General features: G+C 42.1%; 1 protein-coding gene across 2 annotated transcripts in view; it reads left to right on the top strand.

Moving 5' to 3' along the window:
* The window catches only part of LOC126425005 (uncharacterized), a 131923-nt gene that overhangs the window by 101845 nt on the left and 11900 nt on the right, over positions 1-18178 (top strand). For both annotated transcript variants that reach the window (XM_050087905.1, XM_050087904.1), the window contains exon 10: positions 9209-9652. In XM_050087905.1, coding sequence (XP_049943862.1) covers positions 9209-9652 — 444 coding nt within the window. The remainder of the gene's footprint in view (positions 1-9208; positions 9653-18178) is intronic.

Raw genomic sequence — 18178 nt, 5'->3', positions numbered from 1 at the left:
GCTCATTCCAAGCTTCAATAGTTCTCAACAAAACAACAAAAACACAACGGCCTCTTCTATCAGTGGTCTTGTCAGCTAATATAGCAACATCTTTCCCTGCTAGTTTTTCTATTATCTCAGTTTTCCTTTGATGTTGTATTGAAGGCACAGAGTCTCTCTCATTGTTTTAACACATGGGATGTTACCAGCACCTAAAAAGAATAGTCTGTTAGTTATCTGAACTTCTAAAATAATATAATACTGCGCAAGAGCAAAAGAGGAGGGGGGGGGGGGGGGGGGGGGGGGGACTGGGGCAATTGGAACACCAGGTTATTAGAACAATGGTCTATAAACAGTAAACCAAGCAAGTTAAAGGTACCAAGAAGTTGTGGATTTGTAACAATCAGCTCTTACGCGTAAATTAATACCATTTTTTGAGGTTCACTAATTAGATTTTCGTGAAACTTTCAGTGTATGTAGTGCTGAGTTTAGGTATGTTCCTAACAGCCCTACAGTACATACATTCATTATAAGTGTGAAGGAGTGGGACACACTAGTGGTAATTAGAACTTACAGTTGCAGACTTAACATTATTATTATTATTTTTTTTTTTTTTCGGTTATTCCCATTCAAGAGAGCGTTTGAACTTGAATTCCTTTATGATGATTGTTTATTGACTTAACATTATTATTATTATTTTAACTTTTAATGGTTTTCCCCTAACATTGGAGACAAAGATGAAAAAATTGGGAAAGTCTAAGCATTAGTATAAATTTTAATTGAAATATCTAGATTGCTTTGTTTTGAAGTTTTGCAAATTTAAAAAAAATACATATTAATTTCTGCTCTATTTGCCCCGACCCACCCTATATTTTCTCAAAGATGAGAGGTACAGACATCACAATTGTGAACTGATCGAAAGTACATGTAAAGTGAAGATTTACCAAAATAATTTTGAGGCAGGCTGCAGCCACAATCTAAATGAAAAGGTAACACCACTGCTCACCGTTATTGAACTCATTGATCCACTGCCGAAAGTCTTCGTTCTCCAATTTGTGGAGTGGAATGTTGACCTCCAAAAATGTTTCCACAGTTCTTTGAGCCAGATATTCACACTCGTTCTTCTTCTTTTTTGCAGATTCAAAGCTGCTGCTAATTGTAGTGTCCCGCTTTATTGGCAAACTGGTCTGTTTCAACTTGTTGTCCTTATGTTTTTCGGTCTGCACATGTTCCACTATACAATCTTTACACTTCCATGGAACTCTGATATTGCAGAATTTATAAAACACTGTTAACTTCTTGAGAGCATATAAACCATCGATTTCAAATTGCTGCACCCTTTTGTCGCCGAGTTTAGAATAAGAATACAATGAAAAAAAAAGTAGCAGATGATAAAAACGAGTATCCGAACGCGGGAACTGCAACAATTCCGAAACAATTTAAAAATGCGCCACAAACAAAACATGAGTCAAGTTAAGTGTACCCCCACTCTGACTCGAACAGCTAAGCGCATTCACAAATCTGGCAGCTTGGCAGCCTCAGAAAAAATTTTCCGGGTAGATTCTGGCTGCTTTATCTCTCTGCTTATACATACACACACATTGGTGTCATGGATAATCAGACATTTTTAACGCAAGCCAAGCAATTCATTACAGCAGATTACTGTTCCCGATTTAAATAGGATCAATATTATCAAGCAGACACATTGAGATCGACCTTCCAAAATACACTGGTGATGTGTGGCAAGGGGTCAGTGCAACCCACTCTCCAAGTGCCAGCAATTCCTGAATATAAGAGTTTCATGCATTCTATCAGTAACACAATTACTCGTAAGAGATGGGTGGTAACTTTCTCATCACTCATTAATTCGTCACCATGTGACTACAATGCAGTTACATGGCCTTACCATATGCTGTCAATGACAGACAGCAGCAAGATGCCACACTTACCAACCCACCAACATTCCATGGGTCACTGACATCACCACATTTGGACATTAATCACTCCTCAGCCACTGTTGACAAGGAATGTAATTTACATAAAAGCTCACTTAACCATGGCAAGTAAGAACTGGTTTTTGCTGATAGCCAATTTAAGCTTCTGGGCGTTTTTTTACATAATAGCTATTTTAATAAATGCAGATAAATACCCAGTAAACTGAAAATAACTCCGCTATATAAATACCATCTCAGTAAAGTTATTTTGCCTACTCACTTGAGAGATCTTGTCAGGAAATTCTGCGGAGGTATACCCTGTCTGTAGACTGAAAAGCGAGATGCACTCTTGCTGGGGGAAGTTGCATTTCCTGGAAGAAGACTGCACCTTCTTTACATGGTGGTTAAGAATCAATTTTCCTGTAGTATTGTAGAACAGTGTGCAGAGATTTACATAGATTCTTTCCATAAGTCTTTCTTGTGTTAGTATTAGTGATTCATGTCTGTATTCCACGTAGTGTTAATACGCTTTGTGGAAAATAGTCATCCCCCAGCATGGCTAGGCACTGTGTCACCAGTGATTAATAAGGCATGCTGCGGAAAGAGTAGTATAACTTTGTGAAATACCCTGTAGTTGTATTTTGTATTGTAGTGAGGTAAAGAGAGTGAGGAATCGGCTGCCTGCTCTTCAGTTTGGAGGCCTTTGAAGGAGAGAAGCATATGACCACAATCTGATCACCTTCGTTCCCTTATACTCCTAAAATCCACCTCTCCCCCTTGCTCACCCTGTTACACCCCCAGAACACAAATTATCCCTTTTTACTGCACATGGACGTGGCACACACATTTAAATTTGTTTTTAAGGCACTTTGTTTAGCAATAAACATCAATTTTATGTCATTGAAACATTATTTTTAATAATCTGCTTTTTTTTTCCTCTGCAATGTGGAAACTACTAGTCCAGTGGAAGTAATTAATATGACCTTTTTTGTAGGAAATTAAATGTAGTTTAATTTTGTACTGGGGAATACTTTTGCTAGAAGGTATGGTTTTCAGGGTATTCAAGAAAAATTTTAGAAAATTACCTTTAAACACCCCCACCCACATGCTCACATCCTGGCAATCAGGATTTTTACTGTGTTATTCATTACACTCCCCTTAAAACTGTGCAAAAATTTGCGGCTAAGCGAGTTTTTCCCCTAATTTTCCTTCGTACTCTGCACTGTTAACGTAGCTCCACAGGAAGTAATCTGGAGAAAGTAAATCAGGAGAACATGGGTGCCGCGATCCTTCAGGGATGAGTCACCACCCAAAAATTTGCATAAGAAATGAGATGTTTCAATAGACGTATGATAAGTGGCACTCTCCTGCTACAAACAACAATAACGTTCATGTGCCTCAAGAAGCGAAATTAACTGTGTAATAATATTTTGCTAAACAACACTGTCCACCTTAGTTTCACAGGGCATACTGTCAAACAGTGTGATACAGCATACCATACTCCAATTTTCTGACAGTGTGAAGTGTTTGCATGAAAGTCATGAGAATTTTTGTTTGACAAAATTCCTACATGCTGACTACTCACATATCCACTAAAGCCGTGTCCTAGGTGAGTGACAGAAGCAACTGACGGCATGTGACAGCTTCAGATGACAAAACATGACTACAGGTACAGCTACAGAAGTACCCTAGGTTGGTGATGTCTGTGCCACTGGTGGTTGTCCCCTACGACTTACGACGTTTCAATTGAAATATGTTTGAGTCTTGTTGCTGCAGCTCACGCGACAGTGACAGTGACAGTCTGAGTATTCTCAGCAAAGTGCTGAAGCGGATGCACTGGCTGCTATGAAATCGATATCTAATTTTAAGAAAACTATTTGGCGGGAAAAATTTGATTCTTTCCACATCTTACAGTTTGATATCTTCGCTTGACATAGGACACAGCTTGATATTTTCGCTTGACGTAGGACTGAAATTTTTCATTGTTTGTCATAGTTACTGTGCAGTACAAAAGCAAGCAAATGACTGCATGAAATTTTTAAAGTGTTTGCAGAAGTAAAAACACATTTCATGGATTTTGTGTGTAGTTTGATTTTAGGTCATACTTTGTTGCATATTAAATTTAACTAAAGTTGAGATCAGAATGATATACACTCCTGGAAATGGAAAAAAGAACACATTGACACCGGTGTGTCAGACCCACCATACTTGCTCCGGACACTGCGAAAGGGCTGTACAAGCAATGATCACACGCACGGCACAGCGGACACACCAGGAACCGCGGTGTCGGCCGTCGAATGGCGCTAGCTGCGCAGCATTTGTGCACCGCCGCCGTCAGTGTCAGCCAGTTTGCCGTGGCATACGGAGCTCCAACGCAGTCTTTAACACTGGTAGCATGCCGCGACAGCGTGGACGTGAACAGTATGTGCAGTTGACGGACTTTGAGCGAGGGCGTATAGTGGGCATGCGGGAGGCCGGGTGGACGTACCGCCGAATTGCTCAACACGTGGGGCGTGAGGTCTCCACAGTACATCGATGTTGTCGCCAGTGGTCGGCGGAAGGTGCACGTGCCCGTCGACCTGGGACCGGACCGCAGCGACGCAGTAGGATCCTACACAGTGCCGTAGGGGACCGCACCGCCACTTCCCAGCAAATTAGGGACACTGTTGCTCCTGGGGTATCGGCGAGGACCATTCGCAACCATCTCCATGAAGCTGGGCTACGGTCCCGCACACCGTTAGGCCGTCTTCCGCTCACGCCCCAACATCGTGCAGCCCGCCTCCAGTGGTGTCGCGACAGGCGTGAATGGAGGGACGAATGGAGACGTGTCGTCTTCAGCGATGAGAGTCGCTTCTGCCTTGGTGCCAATGATGGTCGTATGCGTGTTTGGCACCGTGCAGGTGAGCGCCACAATCAGGACTGCATACGACCGAGGCACACAGGGCCAACACCCGGCATCATGGTGTGGGGAGCGATCTCCTACACTGGCCGTACACCACTGGTGATCGTCGAGGGGACACTGAATAGTGCACGGTACATCCAAACCGTCATCGAACCCATCGTTCTACCATTCCTAGACCGGCAAGGGAACTTGCTGTTCCAACAGGTCAATGCACGTCCGCATGTATCCCGTGCCACCCAACGTGCTCTAGAAGGTGTAAGTCAACTACCCTGGCCAGCAAGAACTCCGGATCTGTCCCCCATTGAGCATGTTTGGGACTGGATGAAGCGTCGTCTCACGCGGTTTGCACGTCCAGCACGAACGCTGGTCCAAGTGAGGCGCCAGGTGGAAATGGCATGGCAAGCCGTTCCACAGGACTACATCCAGCATCTCTACGATCGTCTCCATGGGAGAATAGCAGCCTGCATTGCTGCGAAAGGTGGATATACACTGTACTAGTGCCGACATTGTGCATGCTCTGTTGCCTGTGTCTATGTGCCTGTGGTTCTGTCAGTGTGATCATGTGATGTATCTGACCCCAGGAATGTGTCAATAAAGTTTCCCCTTCCTGGGACAATGAATTCAAGGTGTTCTTATTTCAATTTCCAGGAGTGTATGTTAGTCCCAGAGATTTTGGATTTTATATCTAGCAGACGAGTTTGGTGTGTCCAGTTCCATCCTTGTGCATCAAGGATCATATGATTGTAAAAATAGTCACATTTCATAAATGGTTCAATATATAGAAATGAGATTTTTTGCAGGTGGCAGCAACCTAAGATGACATATCTTGTCATATGATTTACACTTAAAACATTTTGGTCAAATGTATGAATGGAGAGAAAACAAGTCTTCCTATAAATCACACAATATAGATTTGCCTGAATTTTCCTAACCAAACTAAGAGTGGGAAGTGGACAAATGGGGTTTCCAAATGATTAGCATGAAGTGTAGTTTTGCAAACAAATATTTAATTACTTGAAAGTAATCCGAATAATTAAGAAAAACTTAGTTAGCTGAGGGAAAATTGAAATATTTTGTGCACAGCTGCTGCTAGTTGTCTAAAGGAAGTGTCAAAAAGTTCATCTCTTAAAGGCCTAGATATTTTGCCCATTAGAAGGTGCTTTAATGTGATATTTAAATGTCAAAAATGCTTCCTTAAAATCAAGTGCAAAATTTAGGACATTTAGAGGACATCAGACACTAGGAAGACTGCTGAGGTGTCAAAAAGATCACGCTTTCTGAATAGAACTTGGAAAAAAAGGAAATAGTAAAGAAATCAGTTAAAAGTTGTGTGAAATGATTTGTCTATAAGAAATAAAATGGATTAGAGAATCATTTGATGTGCTGCTGAATGAGGCTCGAATCAAATTTTTCTCTAATCTATTTTACCTGTTTTGGACACGTTTTCATAGAACATTTGACCCTTTTCCATTTTTTCCAAAATATGTTGTTTGTTTTATTTTTTAATTGAAATGCTTGGCAGTAACATTGATTGCTGATGAATTACATTCACAACTAAAATCAGTTAAATTTCGTGGTTGTTTAATGTGCTTTATTAGGAATTTAAGATGTGTGATATATTGGGATATGTATGTACGCACTTAAGACACTTTAACAAGACCTTAAAAGCTTACAAAGGCTGTTCAGTAAAGGATGATTTTTTTTACAACATACCTTTACTCATCCTCATATTTTTTATGGTCCTTCTCAAAGTAGTCTCCCATGAATGCGATGTACTTGTCCCAGCATTTCTGCCAGTCTTCAAACACATGCTGGACACCATTTTTTGAGAGGTCCTTCAAAATTGCCTCCACAGCCTTCACCACTGCTTCTGATGATTGATAATGCCTCCCCTTCATGTTAGGGAATAGAAAAAAAGTCACATGGCGCTAAATCCGGACTGTAGGGAGGGTAAGGGATGCGCTGTACATTGAGTTTTGCAAGATATTCGGCAACAACATTGGCAATATGCGGCCGTGCATTATCGTGGTGCAGCATCCAGTCTATTTCACTGAAATGTGGTCTTTGGACCTAATATGGACTTGCAATGTTTCCAGGACATCCCTGTAGTATTATCCAGTTATTGATGTGTGTGCAGAACATGCTGATAAACCATTCCATGAATATCAAAGAATGAGACGACCATAACTTTCCCAGCAGAAGCAACCACTTTTGCTTTTTTGGGGGTTGGTGATGATGGAGATTCCCACACTGAGCTTTGCTGTTTGCTCTCGGGATCAACCCAAGTTTCATCAGGAGTGATTAGATTTGAAAGAAACTCCAGATCTTCCTCTAGCATCAACTTTAACTGCATACAGACCTGCACGCAAATGTCCTTTTGTTCGGGAATCAACAGTCTTGGAATCCATCGTGCACAAACACGTGTCGTGTGTAATTTTTCTGTCACCAGTGTATGAATGGCACCTAATGAAATGTTCATTATTTCAGAAAGTGATCTTAAGGTAATTCGTCAGTCTTCTCTGACAATGACAGTAGCAGTGTTGATGTTTTCTTCTGTAAAAGCAGTAATTGAAGCACCGGGTCCACCTTCCTTTGAAATTGATTGTCTCCTCTCTTTAAACATTTTAAACTACATCCGAGCTGTGCTGTAGGAAAGAACAAACTCTCCATAGGCCTCCTGTAACATTGTATAGGCCTCATATGAAGAGTTGTTGAGAGAAAAGCAGAATTTCAAAGCCACATACTCGTGTGTTACCTCCATTGCAGTGGTAGGCATACTGAACATGTCTACCTTGCCTGCCTCTCACAGGCGGGAACCAGGAATCCCAACAATGAAACTAGTATGGCGTGTTTGTTGCACATTAAGGTAACAGACTATCATAAGATTAAATTTTAGTGCAAGAGTATGATCATAAAAAAAATTATGATCATTCTTTATTGAACAGCCCTTGTACTTTGAGATGCACTGTAAAGAATATATATAAAATATAGTACATAGAACTGTAGTTGAGTCAGTGAAATTATAAGAAGTAACTGGGCCTGAACTCACAAACCATGACAACTCAGCTTAGTAAACAAAGATGCTACCGCTATACTGTGGACACCTCATTGCTCGTTGCACTCATTTTTTTCATACTTATCTTAATCAGTCATTCTTCTGCACTTATCGGCTGCTGAAACTTTGTGGTCACATAAGAAACATTGATGAGGTAGCTAAATGTATCTATTTTCATCCTTGTACATTTGAAGAATCTGTCTGGTGATCTTCGTAGCTGATGATACAGATTACAAAATTATCCATGAGCATCCCTCTCTTTGTGAATTTCATGCACAGCACTCCTTTTGGCCTTCTTTTCCTAAGTAAAGCTAATTTTTACTAAAATATTTTATAGTTCTTGGACGTGGTTCTATGGAAACAGCTGGTTGACGTAGTGGGAGTTTGTCACTTGCACGGTGGATATCTAAGCATATCACTTGATTCTGCCACTTTTAGCTGGAGTGTTACATATCCATATGTCATGCACTGTCGGTTGCTTCTGTTGCTTATGTAGGATATGGCCTAAGGTAAAATCGTGGATGTCAACTAATGACCAAAACCGTGTACTGTATGCTTTTCTTTATCCAGCACCTTCCATTCCTCCATCTGTAAACATGATGTGAACAAATTTTTAACTTCTGCATTGCTTTCTGAGCACTATCGTATGAACTTTGATATTTGACATACAGTTTCCTTAAACTTTTTGAAGACAAATGCAGCATCACAACTCTCACCTCTGTCCGAGTTTTGCGGCAATCAAAATGGCCGGTGTCTCAGATCTCTTCTTGTCTGTAACCTATCCACATTCCCAGAAATGGGTGGCTAATCCCATTATTGTTGCTTTGATTGTTACTGTGGCATGTAGATATTTCCAGAAAATACATCTACAACACAGGCATATGAATGACGAGAAAATGGTATGTTCAGCAAGCAGTAAACCATGCAGTATTACAGATTTCATATGAACTGCACCCTTTACATTAGCATCTTTGTTGCCGATAAGACATGTCGTGCTACCTTGCTGTGGCGAATCGAACAAATGTAATGTAACACATTTGTTTTCATGTTTGTCATTTTCCAGTTGCACTGTATTACACTGTCCAATGCAGTTATTATTTATCCAGCCATTGAGAAGATCGGGGAAGGTGCACGTATATTTTTCATAACGGAACTACTGGAAACTCCTGGGTAAAAACTGTGGGGCAGAACATAGTTTCAGAGGTTGCTTCAAAGTATACCCCACTGAGAGTTGATTTTGTGTGACCATCTCCATCTCTCTCTCTCTCTCTCTCTCTCTCTCTCTCTCTCTCTCTCTCTCTAATAATTAGTATAAAATGTTGTATTCTTGTCCTGCAGGTTTGTGGTGATGTGTTGTGTGTCGCGATGGGTCTGGAATGTGGACGATACCGTGTGGATACTTCGAAGCTGCGTCCTCCGCCGCATCCTGAAGAGCCACCTCCATCCAATCCTGCTCCAGAGTCCAATGCACCCAGCAGAGCTTCTGAAAACCGGCAGTCAGCAACAGAAGTGGAAGATGCCGTACCCGGAGAGCCCAGAGAGAAGAAGCCAAGAATAGATCTGAAGTTGGAGGCTGCAACCACCTCCCCGGACAGTGGGAGCAGCAGTGTTGGGATGGATTGCAGTATTGCCGGCACTCCGTCAGAGACCGTGGTTGTTGACGACCCTGGTGAATTGCGTGGCGATAAGGAAGTGGCAGATGATGACACGCATGAACTGCGGCTCTGTCCACTAGAGGCACTCGGGCTGCAAGCACAGACCAACACACTGGAAGCTGTCAGAGTGAGTGATATTACTTTACTATTGTTTCGATGACTGAACTGAGGTAGTGTATGAGGTGGTCTGGAAAGCTCTTGGGCCAATAGTGAAAATGAGGATTTTTATTTTCAAGAAACTTCTATTTTCCAACATAATACCCTGTGACATTACCATGCGTCAACCAGCAATCTTCCAGCGATATTCTTCTCTGTAGTACACCTGTGGAAGCATTGCAAAATTCTCCTATGCAGATGCGAATCACTTCTTAATAGGACAAAAGGTTCTGACCAGCAGAAGACTTTTGTCTTGTGGAGTTTTCATGAGGTACGGAAATCTGAGGGAGCCAACTGTGGGAACTAAGGAGGATGTTCCAGAACTTCACATCACAGATTCCTCTGTTTTCTTATTGGCAAGACAGTTTTGAGGGAGGGTGCATTTTCTTGAAAGGTGATGCAGAGGTTTTTTTTTTTTTTTTTTTTTTTTTTTTTTTTTTTTTTTTTTTTTTTTTTTTTTTAAGACAATAGGCAAAATTCCTTTCACATTCCAAACCACTGATGTCTGACATTTCCCACTGATAGGTCCTATTTGAAACTGAAGAACTGTCTCCTGTCCACTGTTTTCATTGTAGCTTTGTTTTTCATGAATTGTGATAAATTCATGTTTCATCGATTCTTACAAACTGATGTAGAAAATTACCTTTATTTTTACCAAAGTGGCAAACACAGTTTGCAAATTGTCATGTGAATTCATATCTGATTTTATGTAAGCAGGTACATCACTCATCTTCCACAAAGCTTTTGTATGCAAAGAGCGGCCAACAGGTTCTGTCGAAGTCCCATAACTGATGCCAATTTCATGTACCTTCCTTCATATGTCAGTATTCCAATTCAGTATTGACTATTTCTGGTGTGATTACACTTTTCTGACATCTTTCCACAGGAAACAACTTGGACACTTTGATGGCCACATTTAAATTACGCAGCCTGATCCTTCACGGTGGAAATTCCAATAGAAAAGTTATTGTGGACGTTCATGAATCTCAAATTAATTTTGGTTGGCATCAAACATTCTTTTAAAAAAAAAAAAAAAAACAACTGGGCAGTATTCGATTTCCTAAATTTTCAAGAATTATCTCACTGTGACTAGTTCAGACAGCTGCGTGCAGCCAGTAGCTGGACAGAATTACTCGTAGTTTTACACGGAACCTGTTGAAAGTAATTCCAATGTCTGGGGAAAAATCACATGCCTCGTGCTGTGATCTATGGGTGAGTCCAAGAACTTTTCAGACCACCCTCATATGTTATTAAGTATTTGTCTGGGATTTGTGGCTCAGTGGGTACGTGCACGACTGCATAGCTAGTGGTTCAATTTTGGGTCCCCAGTTGGTTGTAAAGTATGCCACTTATCCTTTATTTTACTTCTGGAAATGATTTTGTTCGTGTGAAAAGCGATAACTTGCTTCATATTTCAGAATCCACATTAAATTTACGTCCCACTATAACTGGCTGGGTAAGTCGGTTAAAAGTTGGTCAAAGGCAATGTATACCCCCTCCAACAGACTGTGCCTAATAAAGCACCGTGGTCTTCACGCACCAAACACTGGATTGGGGACAGCTGTATCTTTGTGTTTGGAGTATTAAATCACAAAAATAAGATAAAAATATCCACATGTGTAAAATTTATTGTGAGAAACAGGCTTCTCAAAGTGAAGACTAGTAAAAAATTACTTAAGTACTGTAGAGAAACTAAATCAGCACCAGAAGCAGAATTGATGACACCCCACCCACAGCTGCAATCTGCAAGTAGCAAGCTTATGGCTGGTGGCCGCAAAGACACATAAACAGCCTTAAGAAAAAAAAAAAAAAAAAAAAAATTTAAATCGAGCTATTATTAGCCAAGTGCAAGCATAGAAGCTGAAGGAACCCCCGACAAAGTAGCAGAAACAGGGAGAATACAATCACAGTTCGGAAAATACTTTCAAAAGACACTGTTGCAGAAATTGCTTTGTTCATTTAACTGCTACTGTGGGTATTAAATTAACTAAAAATGTCAAGCCCTTACATTATATTCAACTGGGAATCTTTTGAAATCTAATGAAAGATATCCAGATGTTCATCTATGGATCCTACTTTATTTCTGTATTTTTTAAAATAAGAACCAATTATGTTGCAACATTCTTTAGAGCGGCTGCCCAAAAATGTGCCCATTCAGCCTGTGTAAGCCTCTACCAACAACCAGCTTTGACATAAAATACAGTGTTGCAAAGCATTTGTAATATATCTGTTAAAGATAGTAAAATCTGTTTGTGTTAAGTTCAGATATAATGCTCTCGAATCAGTATACAATAGAGGTGCACAAGACTGCAGATACTTCAATATCATTGGTTACCAAGAGCAATGGACCTGAACACAACGTCGGTACAACCAAAAATCCATCATTTTCAAATTCTTGATGAAAGTTTATATTCTGTGGCTTTCGAGATACAAGCCAACAACTTAGATGTATTCATTCGATGGAGGTTTTGCCACATTATATCCTTGACGGCAGTGTGTTGCACTTCTTCATAGATAGGTTTGACACATTGTATCCTATATGGCAAAGTATTGTCATGGAGACTTGTTTACATTTCTTATCAGTGTGCCTTCTACATTTCAGTTGTGGACATGTAGTGAGTTAACTGAAAGTGTACTGTTCAAGCATGGCAGGGTATTAATTTCGTTTTCAAATCTTGTCCAATGTGGTCCCCAACAGTCAAGTCTTTCCTTCTCATCCCATCTGGTAAGTTTCCCCTGACCTGGGGTTCTGGGTGACTTTTCGAAACTGTACCCTGTTCCCTAACATCTCCAGTCCTTTTCCTTCACCCCTCTTCCTTCCCCTTCAACTCTTCAGCCAGAAGTAGGAGCCACTGGCTCCGAAAGCTTGTAAAAGTTAAATCCTTTTGTGGGGGTGTCCCCCTGCCGCCACTTGGTGAGTAGATTTCTTTTTAATTTATCCATTTACATTATATCAATATAATAGAAGGAAACATTCCACGTGGGAAAAATTATATATAAAAACAAAGATGAGGTGACTTACCGAACAAAAGCGCTGGCAGGTCGATAGACACACAAACAAAAACAAACATACACACAAAATTCAAGCTTTCGCAACAAACTGTTGCCTCATCAGGAAAGAGGGAAGGAGAGGGGAAGACGAAAGGAAGTGGGTTTTAAGGGAGAGGGTAAGGAGTCATTCCAATCCCGGGAGCGGAAAGACTTACCTTAGGGGGAAAAAAGGACAGGTATACACTCGCACACACGCACATATCCATCCACACATACAGACACAAGCAGACATATTTAAAGACAAAGAGTTTGGGCAGAAATGTCAGTCGAGGCAGAAGTGTAGAGGCAAAGAAGTTGTTGAAAGACAGGTGAGGTATGAGTGGCGGCAACTTGAAATTAGCAGAGATTGAGGCCTGGCGGATGACGAGAAGAGAGGATATACTGAAGGGCAAGTTCCCATCTCCGGAGTTCGGATAGGTTGGTGTTGGTGGGAAGTATCCAGATAACCCGGACGGTGTAACACTGTGCCAAGATGTGCTGGCTGTGCACCAAGGCATGTTTAGCCACAGGGTGATCCTCATTACCAACAAACACTGTCTGCCTGTGTCCATTCATGCGAATGGACAGTTTGTTGCTGGTCATTCCCACATAGAATGCATCACAGTGTAGGCAGGTCAGTTGGTAAATCACGTGGGTGCTTTCATACGTGGCTCTGCCTTTGATTGTGTACACCTTCCGGGTTACAGGACTGGAGTAGGTGGTGGTGGGAGGGTGCATGGGACAGGTTTTGCATCGGGGGCGGTTACAAGGATAGGAGCCAGAGGGTAGGGAAGGTGGTTTGGGGATTTCATAGGGATGAACTAACAGGTTACGAAGGTTAGGTGGACGGCGGAAAGACACTCTTGGCGGAGTGGGGAGAATTTCATGAAGGATGGATCTCATTTCAGGGCAGGATTTGAGGAAGTCGTATCCCTGCTGGAGAGCCACATTCAGAGTCTGGTCCAGTCCCGGAAAGTATCCTGTCACAAGTGGGGCACTTTTGTGGTTCTTCTGTGGGGGATTCTGGGTTTGAGGGGACGAGGAAGTGGCTCTGGTTATTTGCTTCTGTACCAGGTCGGGAGGGTAGTTGCGGGATGCGAAAGCTGTTTTCAGGTTGTTGGTGTAATGATTCAGGGATTCCGGACTGGAGCAGATTCGTTTGCCACGAAGACTTAGGCTGTAGGGAAGGGACCGTTTGATGTGGAATGGGTGGCAGCTGTCATAATGGAGGTACTGCTGCTTGTTGGTGGGTTTGATGTGGACGGACGTGTGAAGTTGGACATTGGACAGGTGGAGGTCAACGTCAAGGAAAGTGGCATGGGATTTGGAGTAGGACCAGGTGAATCTGATGGAACCAAAGGAGTTGAGGTTGGAGAGGAAATTCTGGAGTTCTTCTTCACTGTGAGTCCAGATCATGAAGATGTCATCAATAAATCTGTACCAAACTTTGGGTTGGCAGACTTGGGTAACCAAGAAGGCTTCCTCTAAGCGACCCATGAATAGGTTGGCGTACGAGGGGGCCATCCTGGTACCCATGGCTGTTCCCTCTAATTGTTGGTATGTCTGGCCTTCAAAAGTGAAGAAGTTGTGGGTCAGGATGAAGCTGGCTAAGGTAATGAGGAAAGAGGTTTTAGGTAGGGTGGCAGGTGATCGGCGTGAAAGGAAATGCTCCATCGCAGCGAGGCCCTGGACGTGCGGAATATTTGTGTATAAGGACGTGGCATCAATGGTTACAAGGATGGTTTCCGGGGGTAACAGATTGGGTAAGGATTCCAGGCGTTCAAGGAAGTGGTTGGTGTCCTTGATGAAGGATGGGAGACTGCATGTAATGGGTTGAAGGTGTTGATCTACGTAGGCAGAGATACGTTCTGTGGGGGCTTGGTAACCAGCTACAATGGGGCGGCCGGGATGATTGGGTTTGTGGATTTTAGGAAGAAGGTAGAAGGTAGGGGTGCGGGGTGTCGGTGGGGTCAGGAGGTTGATGGAGTCAGGTGAAAGGTTTTGCAGGGGGCCTAAGGTTCTGAGGATTCCTTGAAGCTCTGCCTGGACATCGGGAATGGGGTTACCTTGGCAAACTTTGTATGTGGTGTTGTCTGAAAGCTGACGCAGTCCCTCAGCCACATACTCCCGACGATCAAGTACCACGGTCGTGGAACCCTTGTCCGCCGGAAGAATGACGATGGATCGGTCAGCCTTCAGATCACGGATAGCCTGGGCTTCAGCAGTGGTGATGTTGGGTGTAGGATTAAGGTTTTTTAAGAAGGATTGAGATGCAAGGCTGGAGGTCAGAAATTCCTGGAAGGTTTGGAGAGGCTGATTTTGAGGAAGAGGAGGTGGGTCCCGCTGTGACGGAGGACGGAACTGTTCCAGGCAGGGTTCAATTTGGATGGTGTCTTGAGGAGTCGGATCATTAGGAGTAGGATTAGGATCATTTTTCTTCGTGGCAAAGTGATACTTCCAGCAGAGAGTACGAGTGTAGGACAGTAAATCTTTGACGAGGGCTGTTTGGTTGAATCTGGGAGTGGGGCTGAAGGTGAGGCCTTTGGATAGGACAGAGGTTTCGGATTGGGAGAGAGGTTTGGAGGAAAGGTTAACTACTGAATTAGGGTGTTGTGGTTCCAGATTGTGTTGATCGGAATTTTGAGGTTTTGGAGGGAGTGGAGCTGGAAGTGGGAGATTGAGTAGATGGGAGAGACTGGGTTTGTGTGCGATGAGAGGAGGTTGAGGTTTGCTGGAAAGGTTGTGAAGGGTGAGTGAGTTGCCTTTCCGGAGGTGGGAAACCAGGAGATTGGATAGTTTTTTGAGGTGGAGGGTGGCATGCTGTTCTAATTTACGGTTGGCCTGTAGGATAATGCTCTGAACAGCTGGTGTGGATGTGGGAGAGGAAAGATTAAGGACTTTTATTAAGGATAGGAGTTGACGGGTGTGTTCATTGGCTGAGTTGATGTGTAGGTGAAGGATTAGGTGGGTGAGGGCAATGGATTGTTCAGTTTGGAACTGGTATAGGGACTGATGGAAGGAAGGGTTGCAGCCAGAGATGGGAACTTTAAGTGTGAGGCCTTTGGGGGTGATGCCAAATGTCAGACAGGCCTGAGAAAATAGAATATGGGAGCGTAATCTGGCTAGGGCGAAGGCATGTTTGCGGAGGGAATGTAAATAAAACTTAATGGGGTCGTTGTGGGGGTGTTGTGAGGGTGACATGGTATTAGAAGGTGGAAAGTGTGACATGAGGTGAAATGAAAATGAAAATAAAAATATATGGGGAGAGATAAAGGTGAACCGGAAAGTAACTGGAGCTCTGGAATGAAAAAAGGCGAAAAGGTGTTGGTTACAGCTGGGCTATGTTGGACTTGGGTTGGTAGACAACGATGTGCATAAAGGTTAGGTGGTTGTGTTGCCGCCAAAACACGTTAAAGGACGGAGAAATTCGGGAAAATTTCGAAAAAACTGCGTGTAGTATATTAAAAGGAGTGGTATTGTGGTGGCAGATTATGAAAATGAGGTTAACAATTGTCTGACGAAGAAATAATGGCGTTAAAACCTGTGGGAAGCGGCTAAAAATGATCAGTGATGTGGGAAAAACGGAAATGGAAATAAAGCGAAAGTTATTAGAACTGGCCGAAATGGTTGTTTAAAAGGTGAAAGGAGCTGTTTGTGAACTAGAAACGGTGGATATTATAGCGGCGGTAGTGCTGAAAGCGGCAAAAAAATTTTTTTGGTTATGGTTTGGAAGTGGGTTACGTATTATTGAGTATATATATAGGCGGGATAAAATAGTATAGCAGATTACGGTAAAAAGGAGAAGGTGAATACAAAGTGAAACTACTGGCAAAAACAGAAAGAGGAAAATAAGACGACAGAAAAGATTTCGAAATGCAACAGTGACAATAACAAACGTAATTGTTGGATTCAAATTAATGATATCAATATAATAGAGGAAACATTCCACGTGGGAAAAATTATATATAAAAACAAAGATGAGGTGACTTACCGAACAAAAGCGCTGGCAGGTCGATAGACACACAAACAAACACAAACATACACACAAAATTCAAGCTTTCGCAACAAACTGTTGCCTCATCAGGAAAGAGGGAAGGAGAGGGGAAGACGAAAGGAAGTGGGTTTTAAGGGAGAGGGTAAGGAGTCATTCCAATCCCGGGAGCGGAAAGACTTACCTTAGGGGGAAAAAAGGACAGGTAAATTATATTATCAATAATCAATTGTTTTCGTTGTTACAAGAGCCCATATGGCCATCATTCCTTCTTTTGTAACCCTCTTGTCAGTCTTTGTTGCCATCTGTTGTGTCCAAACTATCGTCTACTGTCTACCTTTAGTGTTAGTATTCTGGTTGTTTATTATCTGTACCAACCAGATTAATCAACACTTTGCCCCTACATCGTTTCTAGTTCCGGTTTTCATGCATGCATTGTTATTTGTGAACTTGCATATAAGAATTCCACTGTTATTTACAAATTTGCTTATAGTTCACTACTGCTGGGCATTCTTTTGATCTTCTTCCACAAATTTATTTTCAAATTTGACAGCTATTTTCTTTCCTACCCTACACTTACACTGTTTATATGCAATTCTTTCACATTTTTGTTTACTGCTGTCTCCTGCATTACTTTATTTGCCAAGCAAAGTAGAAGATAGTTTCAGTTATCTCCTGTGACTTTTTCTTTCTGTCTGACCATTTTTAAAATTTCGTCTCCTTTTGTGACTTTGCCTATTCCCCCACCCCCATTATTTTTTCCGATCAAATAGACCACTCTTGTGACGAGAAGCTCTCGCACACTCATTGCCTGTTGTTGACCACTGCCTGTTGTTGACCACTGCCTGTTGTTGACCACTGCCTGTTGTTGACCATTGCCTGTTCTCAGGATTTCTTGCAGATTTTTCTGATTTTTCCAATTTTTTTCCCTGCTTTTCTTCCGTTTTCTTATCTTTTTCCACTGTCTACCTCTCGTTTTGGGCACTACCACCATTTCTAACAGGCCAAACTGTCCTCGCTTGCCATGATGAATCCCACCATATATTACATCCATTCTTTTCAAAAACATGCTTTTGCACTATCAAAATTAAGGTCTCACTTTCTGTTTTTTGAAACTTGCTTGTCCCTTGGAGTTACTCCCAAAGGCCTAATGTTGAAAAGTTCCTTATTCTGGATGTAGTCCTACTATGCACCAGCCTCTTTTACAATTCAACTACAGCAATCTGTTGCACTTACCCGACTAATCTGTGACCTGTTGCCTCATTAGCCAGTTTCCACGTCACCAGACGTCTCTTCTTCTACAATGTCCTGCAGTTATCTACCAAGCCAATGTCAGACTACAACATGCCAGACTTCACCTCAAAAAGCTATCCCACCTACTCCTAAACTACCACAACAATGGTGTTTCCTTTCCTGTTCCTCTACAGCTCCCCAAATACCCACACCATCAACCACAACTCGACTCCTACAAACCAA

This window comes from Schistocerca serialis, chromosome 10, assembly GCF_023864345.2.
Source record: "Schistocerca serialis cubense isolate TAMUIC-IGC-003099 chromosome 10, iqSchSeri2.2, whole genome shotgun sequence".
Classification (NCBI taxonomy): domain Eukaryota; kingdom Metazoa; phylum Arthropoda; class Insecta; order Orthoptera; family Acrididae; genus Schistocerca; species Schistocerca serialis.
This window is presented reverse-complemented; position numbering and strand designations above follow the sequence as displayed.